This window comes from Nanorana parkeri, unplaced genomic scaffold, assembly GCF_000935625.1.
Source record: "Nanorana parkeri isolate BGI_ZX_2015 unplaced genomic scaffold, ASM93562v1 scaffold327, whole genome shotgun sequence".
Classification (NCBI taxonomy): domain Eukaryota; kingdom Metazoa; phylum Chordata; class Amphibia; order Anura; family Dicroglossidae; genus Nanorana; species Nanorana parkeri.
The window spans coordinates 599,357-612,543 of record NW_017306595.1 but is presented as its reverse complement, the minus strand read 5'-3'; the positions used below and the strand labels follow the sequence as shown (position 1 = coordinate 612,543).

Sequence of the window (13,187 nt, the reverse complement as noted above, 5' to 3'; positions counted from 1 at the left end):
GCAATGTACCATCAGCTATAGAGAAATACAAATCCCAGCAATACATTATACACTGTATGTATAATGTATTGCTGGGATTTGTTGTATTTCTCTATAGCTACTGGTATTCTGCATTGTGCTGTATAGAGGACTACAAATCAAGGAATAGTACATTATACAGCGCAATGCCACCAGCTATAGAGGAGTACAACAAAGCCCAGCAATAGTACATTATACAGTGGTGCAATGCCGAATACCACTAGCTATAGAGGATTACAAAACCCAGCAATAGTACATTATACAGTGCAATACCACCAGCTATAGAGGAGCACAACAAAACCCAGCAATTGTACATTATACAGCGCAATGCAGAATACTTCCAGCTATAATGTACTATTGCTGGGATTTGTTGTATTCCTTTATAGCTGACGGTATTCGCCATTGTGCTGTATACTGTACTATTGCTGAGTTTTGTAGTCCTCTATAGTCGATGCCATTCTTCATCATTGCTGTATAATTTTACACTTTTCATTTCACTATATTGCACACCACACTTTTCTTTTTTACTTCCACCGCTCCAAGCTTGCTCCTGTGATGGAGTGCAATCTCAATACAAACTAGTGGTCCCATCGCTGGAGCCATTTTAAAAAATGTATTTTTTTTTCTTCCGATTAACCGATTAATCGAACGTAATAATCGGCTAACTAATCGATTTTAAAAATAATCGTTAGCTGCAGCTCTAAAGTACATCACTGGTGCTACAAAGAACAGCTTGCAGATTGCTACTGATGTTTTCCATTATATTTTGTTGAAGCAGCGGCCTTCACACTTGGTACAACTGGTTTGGGTAAAACACTGAAAAATAGCTTGATTGTGTATTCACAGGCATGACCTTTGCTGACCTAGCTTTAACATTGCCGAGCTAAGAGCAGCCATTTGTTTTGACAGCAGAATTAATTGAGGCTAAAACATTTGAAATTCCACTTGTATCAAGCTGTTCATTAGGAATTGCTCTGTGGCTTTAGTGCTGTCAGAAAAATAAAATGTCCTCCTCTGATTAAATAGCAGAATGATGGCCGGTCCACTGAATTTCCAGAGAGAGGTTGAATAAACTTTCTACTGCGGAAACGATTGCGAAGTGACACGCCGCAGGAGGGAGGTCACGATGTGCACTGATATCCTGCTGGGCTGTCAACTGGCACCATGCCAGGCACGCAAAGCCTTGCCACTCACTATGGCATGGGAAGCTCGTGTAAGAGATGCAAGAAGAACCTCAAAATCCCTCTGTGGGATAATCCTGTCAGAAAATTCACTTTTTGTATTTTTAATTCTCTCATACATTTTTAAAAAGGGTGGAAGTAGTTTGCTCTGGTTTTCTATTCAAGATGATTGATGCAGATTATATAGCAGCTTTGTTTTATGTAACTGGCTTCTTGGTCAAGGAGCTTGCATTCTGTGTTATGTATTATAATTGCATCATAAAACACCCATAAACTTTAGGCGGTTGTCTACATTAAGAAATTATGACTGCTCCAAAAATGTTCAGGCTGCTAGTGTCCATTTTAAACTATACAGAAATCCTTTGGTCATTACTACCAGAGAAGAAAACGCATTAAAGACTCATTCTAAAAGCTAGTTAGTTGGCTGTCTCTCACTTTAAAGGATAAATAAAGCCTCTGTTATTTTTGCATAGATCTACTGCTATCAAGCAGTAGATCTATGCAAAAAGTGTAAAAAAAAAAACCCCGAAAAAAACGCTTTAACAGAGGTTAATACTCACCTGTGTCTTCCCTGCGCGCTCCCGTCCGAAAACGTGAAGCTCCTCAGGCGGTCGCAAAGCATCTTGGGGCGGGCGCATGCGCAGTTCACATTTTCGGCCGGGACGTGAGGAGAAACACAAGGTAAGTCTATAGTCGCATGCACCCGCATGCAGACACTGTGGGACAGGAGGTGCCAGCAAGGACAGAGGAGTCGGCGCGGGATCGGAGACCCGCAGCAGCGCTGGAGGGACAGATGAAAACAACAGGAAAGAAGATCGGATTAAGAAACATCATTTAAGGTAAGTGCTTTAATTAACATTGGGGGAGGGGGAACAAAATTGACTTTAATGTCACTTTAATACTTCACTGATTGTATGCAAGCATGCAGCTAGTGAAATCAGAGGATCGGTATGAGAGCCAGCCAACTAATATCTTCACAGAGCAGTCAGGAGTGGCAGCCCCAGTCTGCATTACAGTCTTACTAAAAGCCTGGTACTTCTGGGTTGTGAGGTACACAGGCACGCTACCTCTGACCTTCCTCAATTCACTGCTCTGTGCCCCACGTATTTAGCTGTGAAGCCCAAGTGCTATCACATGGAGTGTGAGGAGTGCTTATTGATGCAAATACTGACCTTCAACATAGTTAATATCTGTATAGGATTTTTGTAGACCAGAGCAAGTAAGTAGGAGTGCTAACTGTAAAATTGCCTGCATTTGGGGGGATTTTTTTACATTTGATTTTTATTAATATGAGGATTTTTTATTTATTTAAAGCAGAACTAAAAAAAAAAGAGCACTAAGTACACAGAATTATCCATTATACTGTACACCAGCCAAGGGACTTGTTAATCTGTTGTGTAGCCAGTACTATGATTGGACTGTGTAGTTAACCGTTTTCCTGAATTTCTCATTTAACTGAGGCTGGTTGTATGTAGACCATTTTCTGGGAAGAATTGATGAAAATGCTTTGAGCATTCAGGGGTTAATAAATACTCAATACTTATGATGGGATCACCTACAATTAATACAATTAGGAGATGTTGGTCAGAATGATTTCCCAACTTGTTAGAAAATAATTTTTGGCAGATGATAGATTTCACAAAATGTATTTGTTGTTCGTGATCATTTATAGTACGGGTATCAGCTACTGTATAAAACAACCTCCGTTAGAAATGTCACTATGAGCACTCTAAAATTGAAGGAATATTGTTTGTTACCATTATTTCAATCAAGATCTTTGTACTTCCTGCGAGACGTCCCGCGTATTGCTAGGCGAAGGTTGCCTACAGTGTCCTTTAACGATTTGCTGGTTAGGAAGTTGATTGTGTATTGGGAAATGTTCATCCTCAGGATTTATCTAGTTACCAAGTAATCTTTAAACCTTTACATTGATGCCTTTATTTTGTCACTGTTTTTATTTACTAACTTTGGGTTTGTTGGCCCACTAACCAGCTTTTATGAACATTCCAATAGTGTTTTGCACGTAATGTGCAGTAGGGGGCAGACACAACATGTGTAATGCTTCATAAAGCATTCCCATAAATAATAAAACCAGTTGCAATAGTTTGGCATAGCCTCAATAACATGTTCCACAAATATCCTTGTCATGTTTGCATTATATATTTACCGCCAATATTTCAGTGCTTTTAATTATACTCTATTGTAATTCTGCATGAAATGGGTATTGGTCAGTACGGTTACAGCTAATGATCTCTCAACTCCATGGTGGTCCAGGAGCTTTGTGAATAAAGAAAATATATACTTTAGTTTTAGAAGTATAGTTTGAGCTGACCACATATGGACAAGTCATCTTTATATTGATTTTATGTGTGAACATACAGTGATTACTCATGATTATGCCTGCTTCTGGCCACAAAGACACCCTCTGTGCTCTTGCACCGGCTTTACTTTGAGGAAGTAGAATAATCTACACGTGAGCTTGTAGTAAAATGTGATCAACTGTCATGAGGTTCTTATTGAAGGCACCCAGAGGTGTTTGCACATAGCTGCACTTCTTGTATAAAGCACCCTGGTACCTCTGAAATCAGTGGTAATTTACTATGGAAAAGCAGTCTTTATCTAGGGAGTTAGGACTGTGGCCCACCCCACTTATGCAAACACACATCGCAGTAGTGAAGCTAGGGAGGGGGAAGGCCACAGTTCTAACTTTTAAGTTGAAGTCAGAATTTGCATCATAGAGCACCCTGGATTTTTGGTTCCAGGGGTTTTAAAAGATAACAGAAGCCTGCAGGTGCCTGCATAGCAGGTTAGGATGATCATTTTATTGAGGACAGTGTGCCAAAGTGTTCTCTGTGTACCCAACAGAGAACTTTCCACTTCCTGTATGATAGGTAATCTTCTGTTTGTCTCATTTCTCCAAGTGACTTTTAGCTCCGCTGATGACAGCTATTAATCTAAAGGGGACAGTCTGCTGAACAGTTCTACTATAAGCTGATGGTCGCTAAAGCGAACATCAGCTTATAGTAGAACTGTAAATGCCAGGTCCGTACGACGTACTGAACTGGCCAGCTGGAAGCACTTTTGTAGCTCCGTACGACGTACGTCCTTGGCAGCGAAAGGGTTAAATTATCCACATTGATGTGGACATTGATACTCCGAGAGACATGGAGATCACCTAAACACAGAGGGGTTCTTTCAGAGATAGATGTTTTCTGAAATACAATATTATGATTGTCTGGAACATTTGCAGTATTTAGAAAAAATTTAGAAATCAAAACATTTTTGGGAAGAGGATTTTGACATTTATGACCTTTTGGAGGTCAGCAGGAACATTTTCTAAAAGAATTATGCTTTGACTCAAGTCTGGGTTCTGATACACACTTGTGTTGAGTTGCTAATACAGTTCCTATATGTTTTTCCACTTTGTAATGAGTTTGGCTACAATGGCCTTTTACATTTATTTTTTTTTCAATTTTCCTTAAGGTCTCATTGAGTTTGAAGCATGCAACACAGCCATTGCAGTAGAAAGTAAGTGATTCTGAGTCTGAGTGAATGAAAGCATTTGGTTTTAAAACACATTGGATTTAATGCCAAGTTCCACAGCAACTGAAATTTCTATCTGTAAATGTTTCCAGGTTTGAGGACAAAGAAAAGAAAGCCATTTGCGCTTCCAACGATAATCAGGAAGGAGAAGGATATAGAATCTGTGTAAGTATTTTGCTGTGAGGCATTTCAGCAAGATAGACAATTGTCATTGTAGCTGCAACAGTTATAAAGCTTTTCCTTGGAACGCAGGTTCTACTATACTTCTGACACAGTTCAACTTTCATATCTTGAGTATGATTTATGAATGAACATCCATGTCTCTTTGAACCTTTGTGGTCATAAAGGTTATATCTCAAAGTTCAGTGATAATATACATTCACTTATTCCATTAACAAAGTGCAAAGCCACAAATTAGGGCGTAGCAATGCCCTGCAGTTGGGAACCCTTAGTTCCTCATCAGTGGCTAGCTGTTAAGAATTAACTAATTGCTTTTGGTGGGTGATAAATTCAGGTACGGTGTCTAGTCCATCAGAGACCGACCACCAGCTTTGAATGTTCGGGTCCAGTGGTGGGTTTCATTTTGCCGATTGCTAGTAACTGAAGGCATAGATTGCATGTTATGTCCCAGCTGAAGAAAAGGGGAAGTGAAATGCTTATTTGGGTTGTTAGAACATTGTGTTGGTATTAAATATATTTATACTTTTTTTTTATTTTAGAGAATAACTTTTTCTTCATATTATTATCAAAAAGTGGAGCCTGACTTTTATGTCTTGGTTATTATAATAGTGAAATCTCCCTACCATATTTCCCACTCTGTTACAGGCCACCAGGAGGTTTTGTGGTGGGCCACCCAACTTTACATGTTCCAGAATCTCGTGTAGCATTTCTCGTAATAATAAACAGCAGGGATAGTGAGAACTCCTCTTAATGTTTGCACTGGTATGCATACCCAGAAGCTCAAAGGAGAAGTGTGGGTAGAGTAAAATATCATCTTCCCTGCTGCTCAGGGCCAAAGTGGTACACTGCAGCTGTGACATGCTGGCTTTATACTGAGAGCTGAGCGATCATGTAACTGCTGAATTGTCAGTTCTTGGTCTCTCCTTGTTTAGAGTGGAGACTGTCAGTCACTGTCCCCTGCAGGGATTCCCCTCCACACTTTCTGGTCTTCCAGCACTCACTAGAGGGACAGACACAAGGGGAGGGGCACAGCTGTCTCTTGACTCTAGAGGGGCAGCCAGGGATTTGGTAGGTATATTTGGATGGTCCGATCTGCAGTGCGGCTCTGCACTTCCAGCTGATAGCGAGCAAATAGCCCTCTATCTGCTGACTTTGGGTTACAGGATGGGAGAATGCACTCCTGTGACCCAAAAGAGAAGTAAAGCTAGAAAAGGGTTTGGCTTTGCTTCTTATTTAAGTGTAGCTATCTCACCAGTAGGGTTCCCAAGAGATGGCAAAGCTTTCAGGTAGTTTATCTCTCCAGCACCTACCAAAGCTGGAATTTGTTCACCTTTTATAATGTGTTCTTCGAGATTTCATCTACCAGCTAAATTAGAATCTTGAAGGCTAGTGTGTGATAGCATGGAGTGTTTTAAGTCTTATCTAAGTATGTTTTCTTCTTTTTTCCAGAGAAAATGCAGATTCTGACTCAATAGTAAGTACTGCTTTTATATTTAGTAAAACTCCTTTGTTTCAGTAAAGCTGGCCATACACCTTACAATTATCTGCAGATTTTCTATGGTCAGATGGAAAAGGTGCAACAGATTCCTTCATCTACGCTACACTGTGTGGATGTAGTAATCTCCACCTGGGCCAATCTGTTGCACTTTTTCCATCTGACCACAGAAAATCTGCAGATAATTGTAAGGTGTATGGGCACCTTAAAGGTTGTAAAGTAATTTTAAAAAAAAGGTTGTAAAGTATTTTAAAAAACGTACGATCTGCCCATCTTGGACAGGCAGATCATACTTGCGATCATCGCAAGCCCGCCCCCCTGAGGGGCGGGCTTCCGATGACGGCAATGCTGAACGGGCAGCGTGCGCACACCGGCACGTGCGCACTCCAGCCCGTTCGGCATTTGTCTCCCGAGCATGCTAAAAACCAGCCGAAAATCGTACGATTCTCGGCTGGTTTTCTAGCATGCTCCTTAGACAAAAGACGTGCGACCGTACAGTAGAAACGGTCGCACGTCTTCATTCACACTGCACGATTCTCGTACGATCATCGTGCAGTGTATGGGCACCTTAAGTCTGCCTTCACCAAATTCAGCAGCTAGCTGCACATGTCACGAGACAAATCAGTGATTTTAGAGTGTTGGAGTCCATTTAAAAAGCTGTGGTATGGTCTTGCTGCAGCCATACCCTTGAGTTAAAAAAAGAAAACAAACAAAAAAAAAAAATCGCACACACACACACACACACACACACACGCACACACGCACACACACGCACACACACACACACACACGTGCTTAGTGCACCGCTGGCTTGAGGAATCCAATGTTCAAATTCAATACAAATAGAACTGTGAACAAATACAGTATCAGGCATGGTGTAAATATGAGGGCCCAAGCCTTTTTCCTTCAGTACCCGGTGCTCATTTACACTGAGAGAATGTAGGTGAAGGCATGTGTGCACTGACCTGTATGAGAAAGGAGTCCTGCTTAGTCATAGCTTTCCATGAAGTGTTATTCTAAAATGTATATTCTTGCCCATCCTCCTGGGTCATGTCGAGTTCTGGTTTATTGCACACTTCTGTTTGTAGATCATAAGAAAAAGAATGCATGACGTCAAAAGATCACAAATGACTTGGGAGTTGTAAATGTATTTTTCTAAGGGGAAATTAATGGATTTGTGTGCATTTTTGTTACCTATTTATGTGAATTTGCTCTGATTAATGTAAACTATCTTATCAGTAAGTTAATGTTTTAAAATCAGTGTGTGTCGGTTTCTACGTGCCTGGTGCTGTCAAATATTTGCTTATTACAAATGCGCTCTCTGCTTCTAGATTTGTAGTGCTGATTAATATCTGGCTTTACTGCTCCCATCTTTTAGTACAAGTTCATGGGTCAGGGCTCTGAATAAATTTTACTTAGTGTACCTAAACAGTCTTGAAATTCTGGCCCCATTCTTTTTTTTGTTTTTTTTTCTAGTTTTGGGTATAGTGTTGGAAGTTTATAATCACTGTCAGACTTTTATTCCTCTGTGTGTGACCTTGAGGAGATTCATTCTCATTTTTGCCTCAGTACCATTAGTTTGGGGACAAAAAATGAGGGGAGTCCAAGCATTTTACTGTCTAACAATGACTGTAACCAATCAGCTGTATGGGCATTCTGACAGGAGCACACTGAAAATACACAATTCAATGACCGTAGTGGGAGATTTGTCCGTCCACTCTGTTTATCGTGGGGCGGGCATGCGATGGCCGCAATGCTGAACGGGCAGTGTGCGTGTGCGCACACCGGCCCGTTCAGCATTTGTCTCCCGAGCATGCTAAAAACCAGCCGAAAATCGTACGATTCTCGACTGGTTTTCTAGCGTGCCCCTTAGACAAAAGACGTGCGACTGTACAGTAGAAACGGTTGCACGTCTTCGTTCACATTGCACGATTCTCGTACGATCACAGGATTTCCCGCGATTCTCGTACGAGAATCGAGCAGTGTATGAGCACCTTAAGTTACCTGATTCCCCCTCCCCTGGCAGTCCGCACTCTCCTTCTCCCACGCCACTCAGGCTGAAAGAATGTCCCTCAGTGTCGGGGTTCTAGAAGAGGGATATGTAAACTCATCTAATACTTGTCTTTCTGCTGTGGACAGAATCACGTTGCTGTAGATTGCTATACCATGTATACTTTGTACACTTCTTATTATGTAATCCAGTTTGAGGTTTTTATGTCATAATAATGTAAGAGCAGCAATATCCGGGAGTTGCCTACGTAGCTTAGACTGCGTGGAATCTGACTACCCACTGTTTGTGTTACATCAGCATTCTTTGCCTCGTGTTCTAATATACGGCTTGTGATAATACAGACCCTTGCTGCTCATCTTCCCCTATGGAGTCAGGTTGTACTGCCACAAAGAGAAGTTTTATTGGATCATAAAATAATACTTAACTAAGTGGGCCTGTGATAACACTGAGCAATGATTACCTGAACTAGATACTGAAATGATCCAGACTAGAGCCATGGGGGATGGTATACTTTATGTACAACATATTCCTCACTCCCGTTTACTTTAATATATAGAGTTAAATTCCTGGGAGCGTTCGTTAACTCAAAACAGTCACATTACTAATAAAGTGCAAGTTCTCGATAGCTGCAAGGTTAAATCGGTGAAGCAGGTCCTAATTGGGTTTGACTTACAATGTTTACTTTCTGGTTTGCTTGTTGTGGTGCTCGGAGTTAATAATTTATGAGGCACACTGAACTGGAAACATGTCCGTCTTTCGTGCAAAAACTAGAAAGTATTGAGTGTTTTACAGAGGCGCACTTAAAGCCACCAGTACATTGACGATTTTTATATTGTATAGTAACACCTAGAAATCTGTATGATGGAGATCTGCCTATTGTGGTATTAAAACAGCTGCAGAAACCACAAAAAAATATCTCTGATCTGTTGTCTATGTGACCATTTCCAGAGACCAGGGCACTTAACCCCTTCATGACTGAGCTTTTTTCAGTTTCTGTTCCTTAAAGTGACATTAAAGTCAAAAATGTTTTTCCCTCCCCCCAATGTTAATGCCAGCACTTACCTTAAATGATGTTTCTTAATCCGATCCTCTTCTTTCCTGATGTTTTCATCTGTCGCTCCAGCGCTGCGGCCGTTCTCCGATCCAGCGCTGACTCCTCTGAGCTTGCCGGCACTTCCTGTCCCACGTAGTCTGCATGCGGGTGCACGTGTCCATAGACTTACCTTGTGTCTCTCCTCGTCTCCCGGCCGAAAATGTGATCTGCGCATGCGCTGGCCCCAAGGTGCTTTGCGGCCACCCGAGAATTTTCACATTTTCGGACGGGAGCGCACAGGGAAGACACAGGTAAGTATTAACCCTTTTCAAAGCGGGTTTTTTTTTTAATTTTAATTACACTTTTTGCATATATCTACTGTTTGCTTTCAGTAGATAAATGCAAAAAAAACGGAGGCTTTAATTATCCTTTAAATGTGATTCTTCCACAGCAGTAATATACTTTCTTACAAAGTACACCCACACATATTATATATTGTTAGAGGACAGATAGGGCAATATAATTACATCACATATGTGTACCTAACGCCTCACTTAGGATGAATAAAAATCTAAAAAAAAGAGGAAGAACCATAACGAAAAACACCATTTCCCTAGTTTTGATTATTGTTTTTTAGAAAAATAGTACAGCTAAAAAAAATGCATTCAAATAAATTCATTTATTTGTCCTTTATTTGGAAACACCTCAGATCCCTAGGATTTGAGATTTTTTTATTTTTATTTCTCAGCCTAAAAACAAAAGGCTAACATTTAATTGTTTTCCCCTCTAAAACCTAATAGTGGTTAGGTTAGGTGGCCTACAATGTCACTGTAACTAAGTGTCAATAACTGTCACACTTGGTGACAGCGACATACTTTGAGCAATGCCGTCATGAGGGGGTTAAATAGAAAAATTAACCCCTTGGGGTGAAAAACAAATCTGCAGCTTGGAACGGGTTAATTTGTATAATGATTTTAGGATAAAATATATTTGTATATATAGTTTTTCTCTTTTGTTGAATAATTGTTATTTCTTTAAATTGTGTATCTAATGCACCAGGACTCTTCCACAATAGAAAGGGATTGGAGTGGGTCTGGAGTACCTAGAAATCTATTTTGTTTAGAAAAAGCAAGTAAAGGAGACTTCTAACAGTTACCTAGGAGAACTGTGCAAGTACGTGATTGGTGGCTGCATAGAGTAGTCCACTTATGCCATGGTTCTTGGAGCTTTGGAGGATTGGAGCAATTCACCGTATTTTTCGCTCCATAAGACGCACTTTTTTTCCCCCCAAAAAGAGGGGGAAAATGTGCCTTATGGAGCGAATCCCGACGCCCGAGACATGCAGTTTCGGGCGCCGGGCGAGTAGTTTTTTGTACATTTAGCTCTGCTAAAGCAGAGCTAAATGTACAGTAGGAGCCATTGCTCGTTTAATACGAGTGATCTAATGAGATCACTCATATTAAAACTGAGCAGTGGCGGCGATCGAGATCACCATAGAGCAGACGAAGAACGGACGTTCTTCGTCTGCTCTGTGTGATCACTGAGACCATGGCGCTGTAATCACAGCGCCACCTGTCTCAACGGTCACTAACTGCAGCTTCAGTCACAGAAGCTGTGACAGAAGCTACGGTCTTTCGAGTGCTCCATAAGGTGCGTCCTATGGTCCAGTGCGTCTTATGGAACGCAAAATACGGTATGTACAAAGAGGGAGCTAGAATGCTGCTTTCGATTAAATCATGATTTTGTCTGTGTCTAGAATGACTTGCATACCATTATAGTTGTGTAGTACAGTTGCTTTAAATATGTTTTTAATAGTCTTTCTCTTTTCCAGAATGTTCATCGAGTCGATGAGGAAGGGTTTAGTATAAAACCAGAAGATAACCAGAATGATATCCTTTTTCTAGCATCGTTTCCCAAGTCTTAAACGAATAAGGTTTTACTTTGTAACTGGCCAAAAGTCCCAACCATTGGTGTTGCACTCATTTGTGCAATAGTCTAAGGCCTCGTTCACACCAGATGCAGTGTGTTCCGGCCCGATTCTGGCCAGAACACACTGCCTCACATTGCGGCCAGCTCACTTTTTGTGTGGGCCAGGAGGGGGTGTGGCGCTCCATTGAAGTGAATGGCACCGTAGTCACTCCCTCTGGCTGCAATGCGATCGGCCGCACAGGATCACAAGGCACATTATGTCTCCGGTCCGATCAAAATAGTGCTTGCGGGCCCATTCACACCATGTCTGGATCAGATGCGGTACGTTACATTTTTCTTCCGCACCAAAAATGCATCCCAATGCATTTGTATTGGATTTTTGGGCTCTGTTCACACCAGTCCAGTGCAGGAAAAAAAATGCATGTCACATTTTTCCTGTACTGGAACGCACCGGAACACATCACAAACGAATCGCACCGGAACCGGAACACAACAGAAGCTATGACATAGCAGAGCATGGAAGGGATTAATTTGCATAATTACGTTACTCCCCCCCCCAAAAAAACATAGCACAGCAGGAAGAGATTAATTTGCATAATTACGTTACTCCCCCAAAAAACGCACTGGAACGTTTGCAGAAACGTGTGCAGATCTGGTCCGGACATGGTGTGACAGGGCCCTGCAACATTTTCATCAGGCATAATGTGCCTTGCGATCCCGTGCGGTCGATCGCATTGGGACCGGAGGGCGTGGCTAGGGTACAATTCACTTAAATGGACCGCCACACCCCCTCCTGCCCGACAAAAAAGTGAGCCGGCCACAATGCGAGGCAGTGCGTTCTGGCCAGAATCGGGTACATATAGAGTACACACTGCTAATGCACTGGAGACCATAGATTTACAATTGTCTGCTAACATGGATGGATTAAATGATCCATATGTAGCCCTATACTATGCATAATTTAACCCATTCATGTTAGCAGAGGATAATTGTAAATCTATTGTTGCAGTGCACTCTATATGTACATGTACTATGTACTACATATAGAATGCACTGCAACAATACATTTACAATTATCCAATGCTAACATGAATAGGATAAATGATCCATAGTACATAACATTTAGTTGTACTACGGATCATTTAACCCATTCATGTTAGCAGTGCAGAATTGTAAATCTATTGCTGCAGTGCATTCTATATGTAGTACATGTACAGATTCCCAATTCACTGCAGCAATAGATTTACAATGATCCCCTGCTAACATGAATGGGTTAAATGATCCGTAGTACAACTACATATTATGTATGATCATCATTTAACCTATTCATGTTAGCAGGGGATAATTGTAATTCTATTACTGCAGTGTACGGGACATGTGTGCTGTATATGTACTAGAGGTGCACCGAAATGGAAATTTTAAAACCGAAATAGAAGAAAATGTCAGACCGAAACCGATACCGAAAATGTTTTTTATTTTTTCAAATTTTTTTTATATTTTATTTACTTTTTATAAACTTTTTAATTTCTTTATTTTTATTCATTTTTTATTAACTATTTTTATTTTTTACTTTCCTTTTAGGTGCTTTGTGGAAATATTAGGGGTCTAAACAGACCCCTGATATTTCCCTTTTAAAATAGAAAAAGAGATTGAGGACTTTGTGTTCTCAATCTCTTTTTCTGTGTCCGCTGTTATCAATGAACAGGAATCCTCTGAGTGTTCCTGTTCATTGATAACATGAGAACATTGTGTGTTTAACTATAACTACAATTATGAATGAATGGGGAGATGTAGATC

General features: G+C 40.8%; 1 protein-coding gene across 1 annotated transcript in view; it reads left to right on the top strand.

Annotated features, from left to right (window-relative positions):
• The window catches only part of FCHO2 (FCH domain only 2), a 134,405-nt gene that overhangs the window by 89,620 nt on the left and 31,598 nt on the right, over window positions 1-13,187 (top strand). Inside the window, exons 9-12 of the mRNA XM_018558243.1 lie at window positions 4,683-4,727; window positions 4,835-4,907; window positions 6,372-6,396; window positions 11,293-11,350. Coding sequence (XP_018413745.1) covers window positions 4,683-4,727; window positions 4,835-4,907; window positions 6,372-6,396; window positions 11,293-11,350 — 201 coding nt within the window. The remainder of the gene's footprint in view (window positions 1-4,682; window positions 4,728-4,834; window positions 4,908-6,371; window positions 6,397-11,292; window positions 11,351-13,187) is intronic.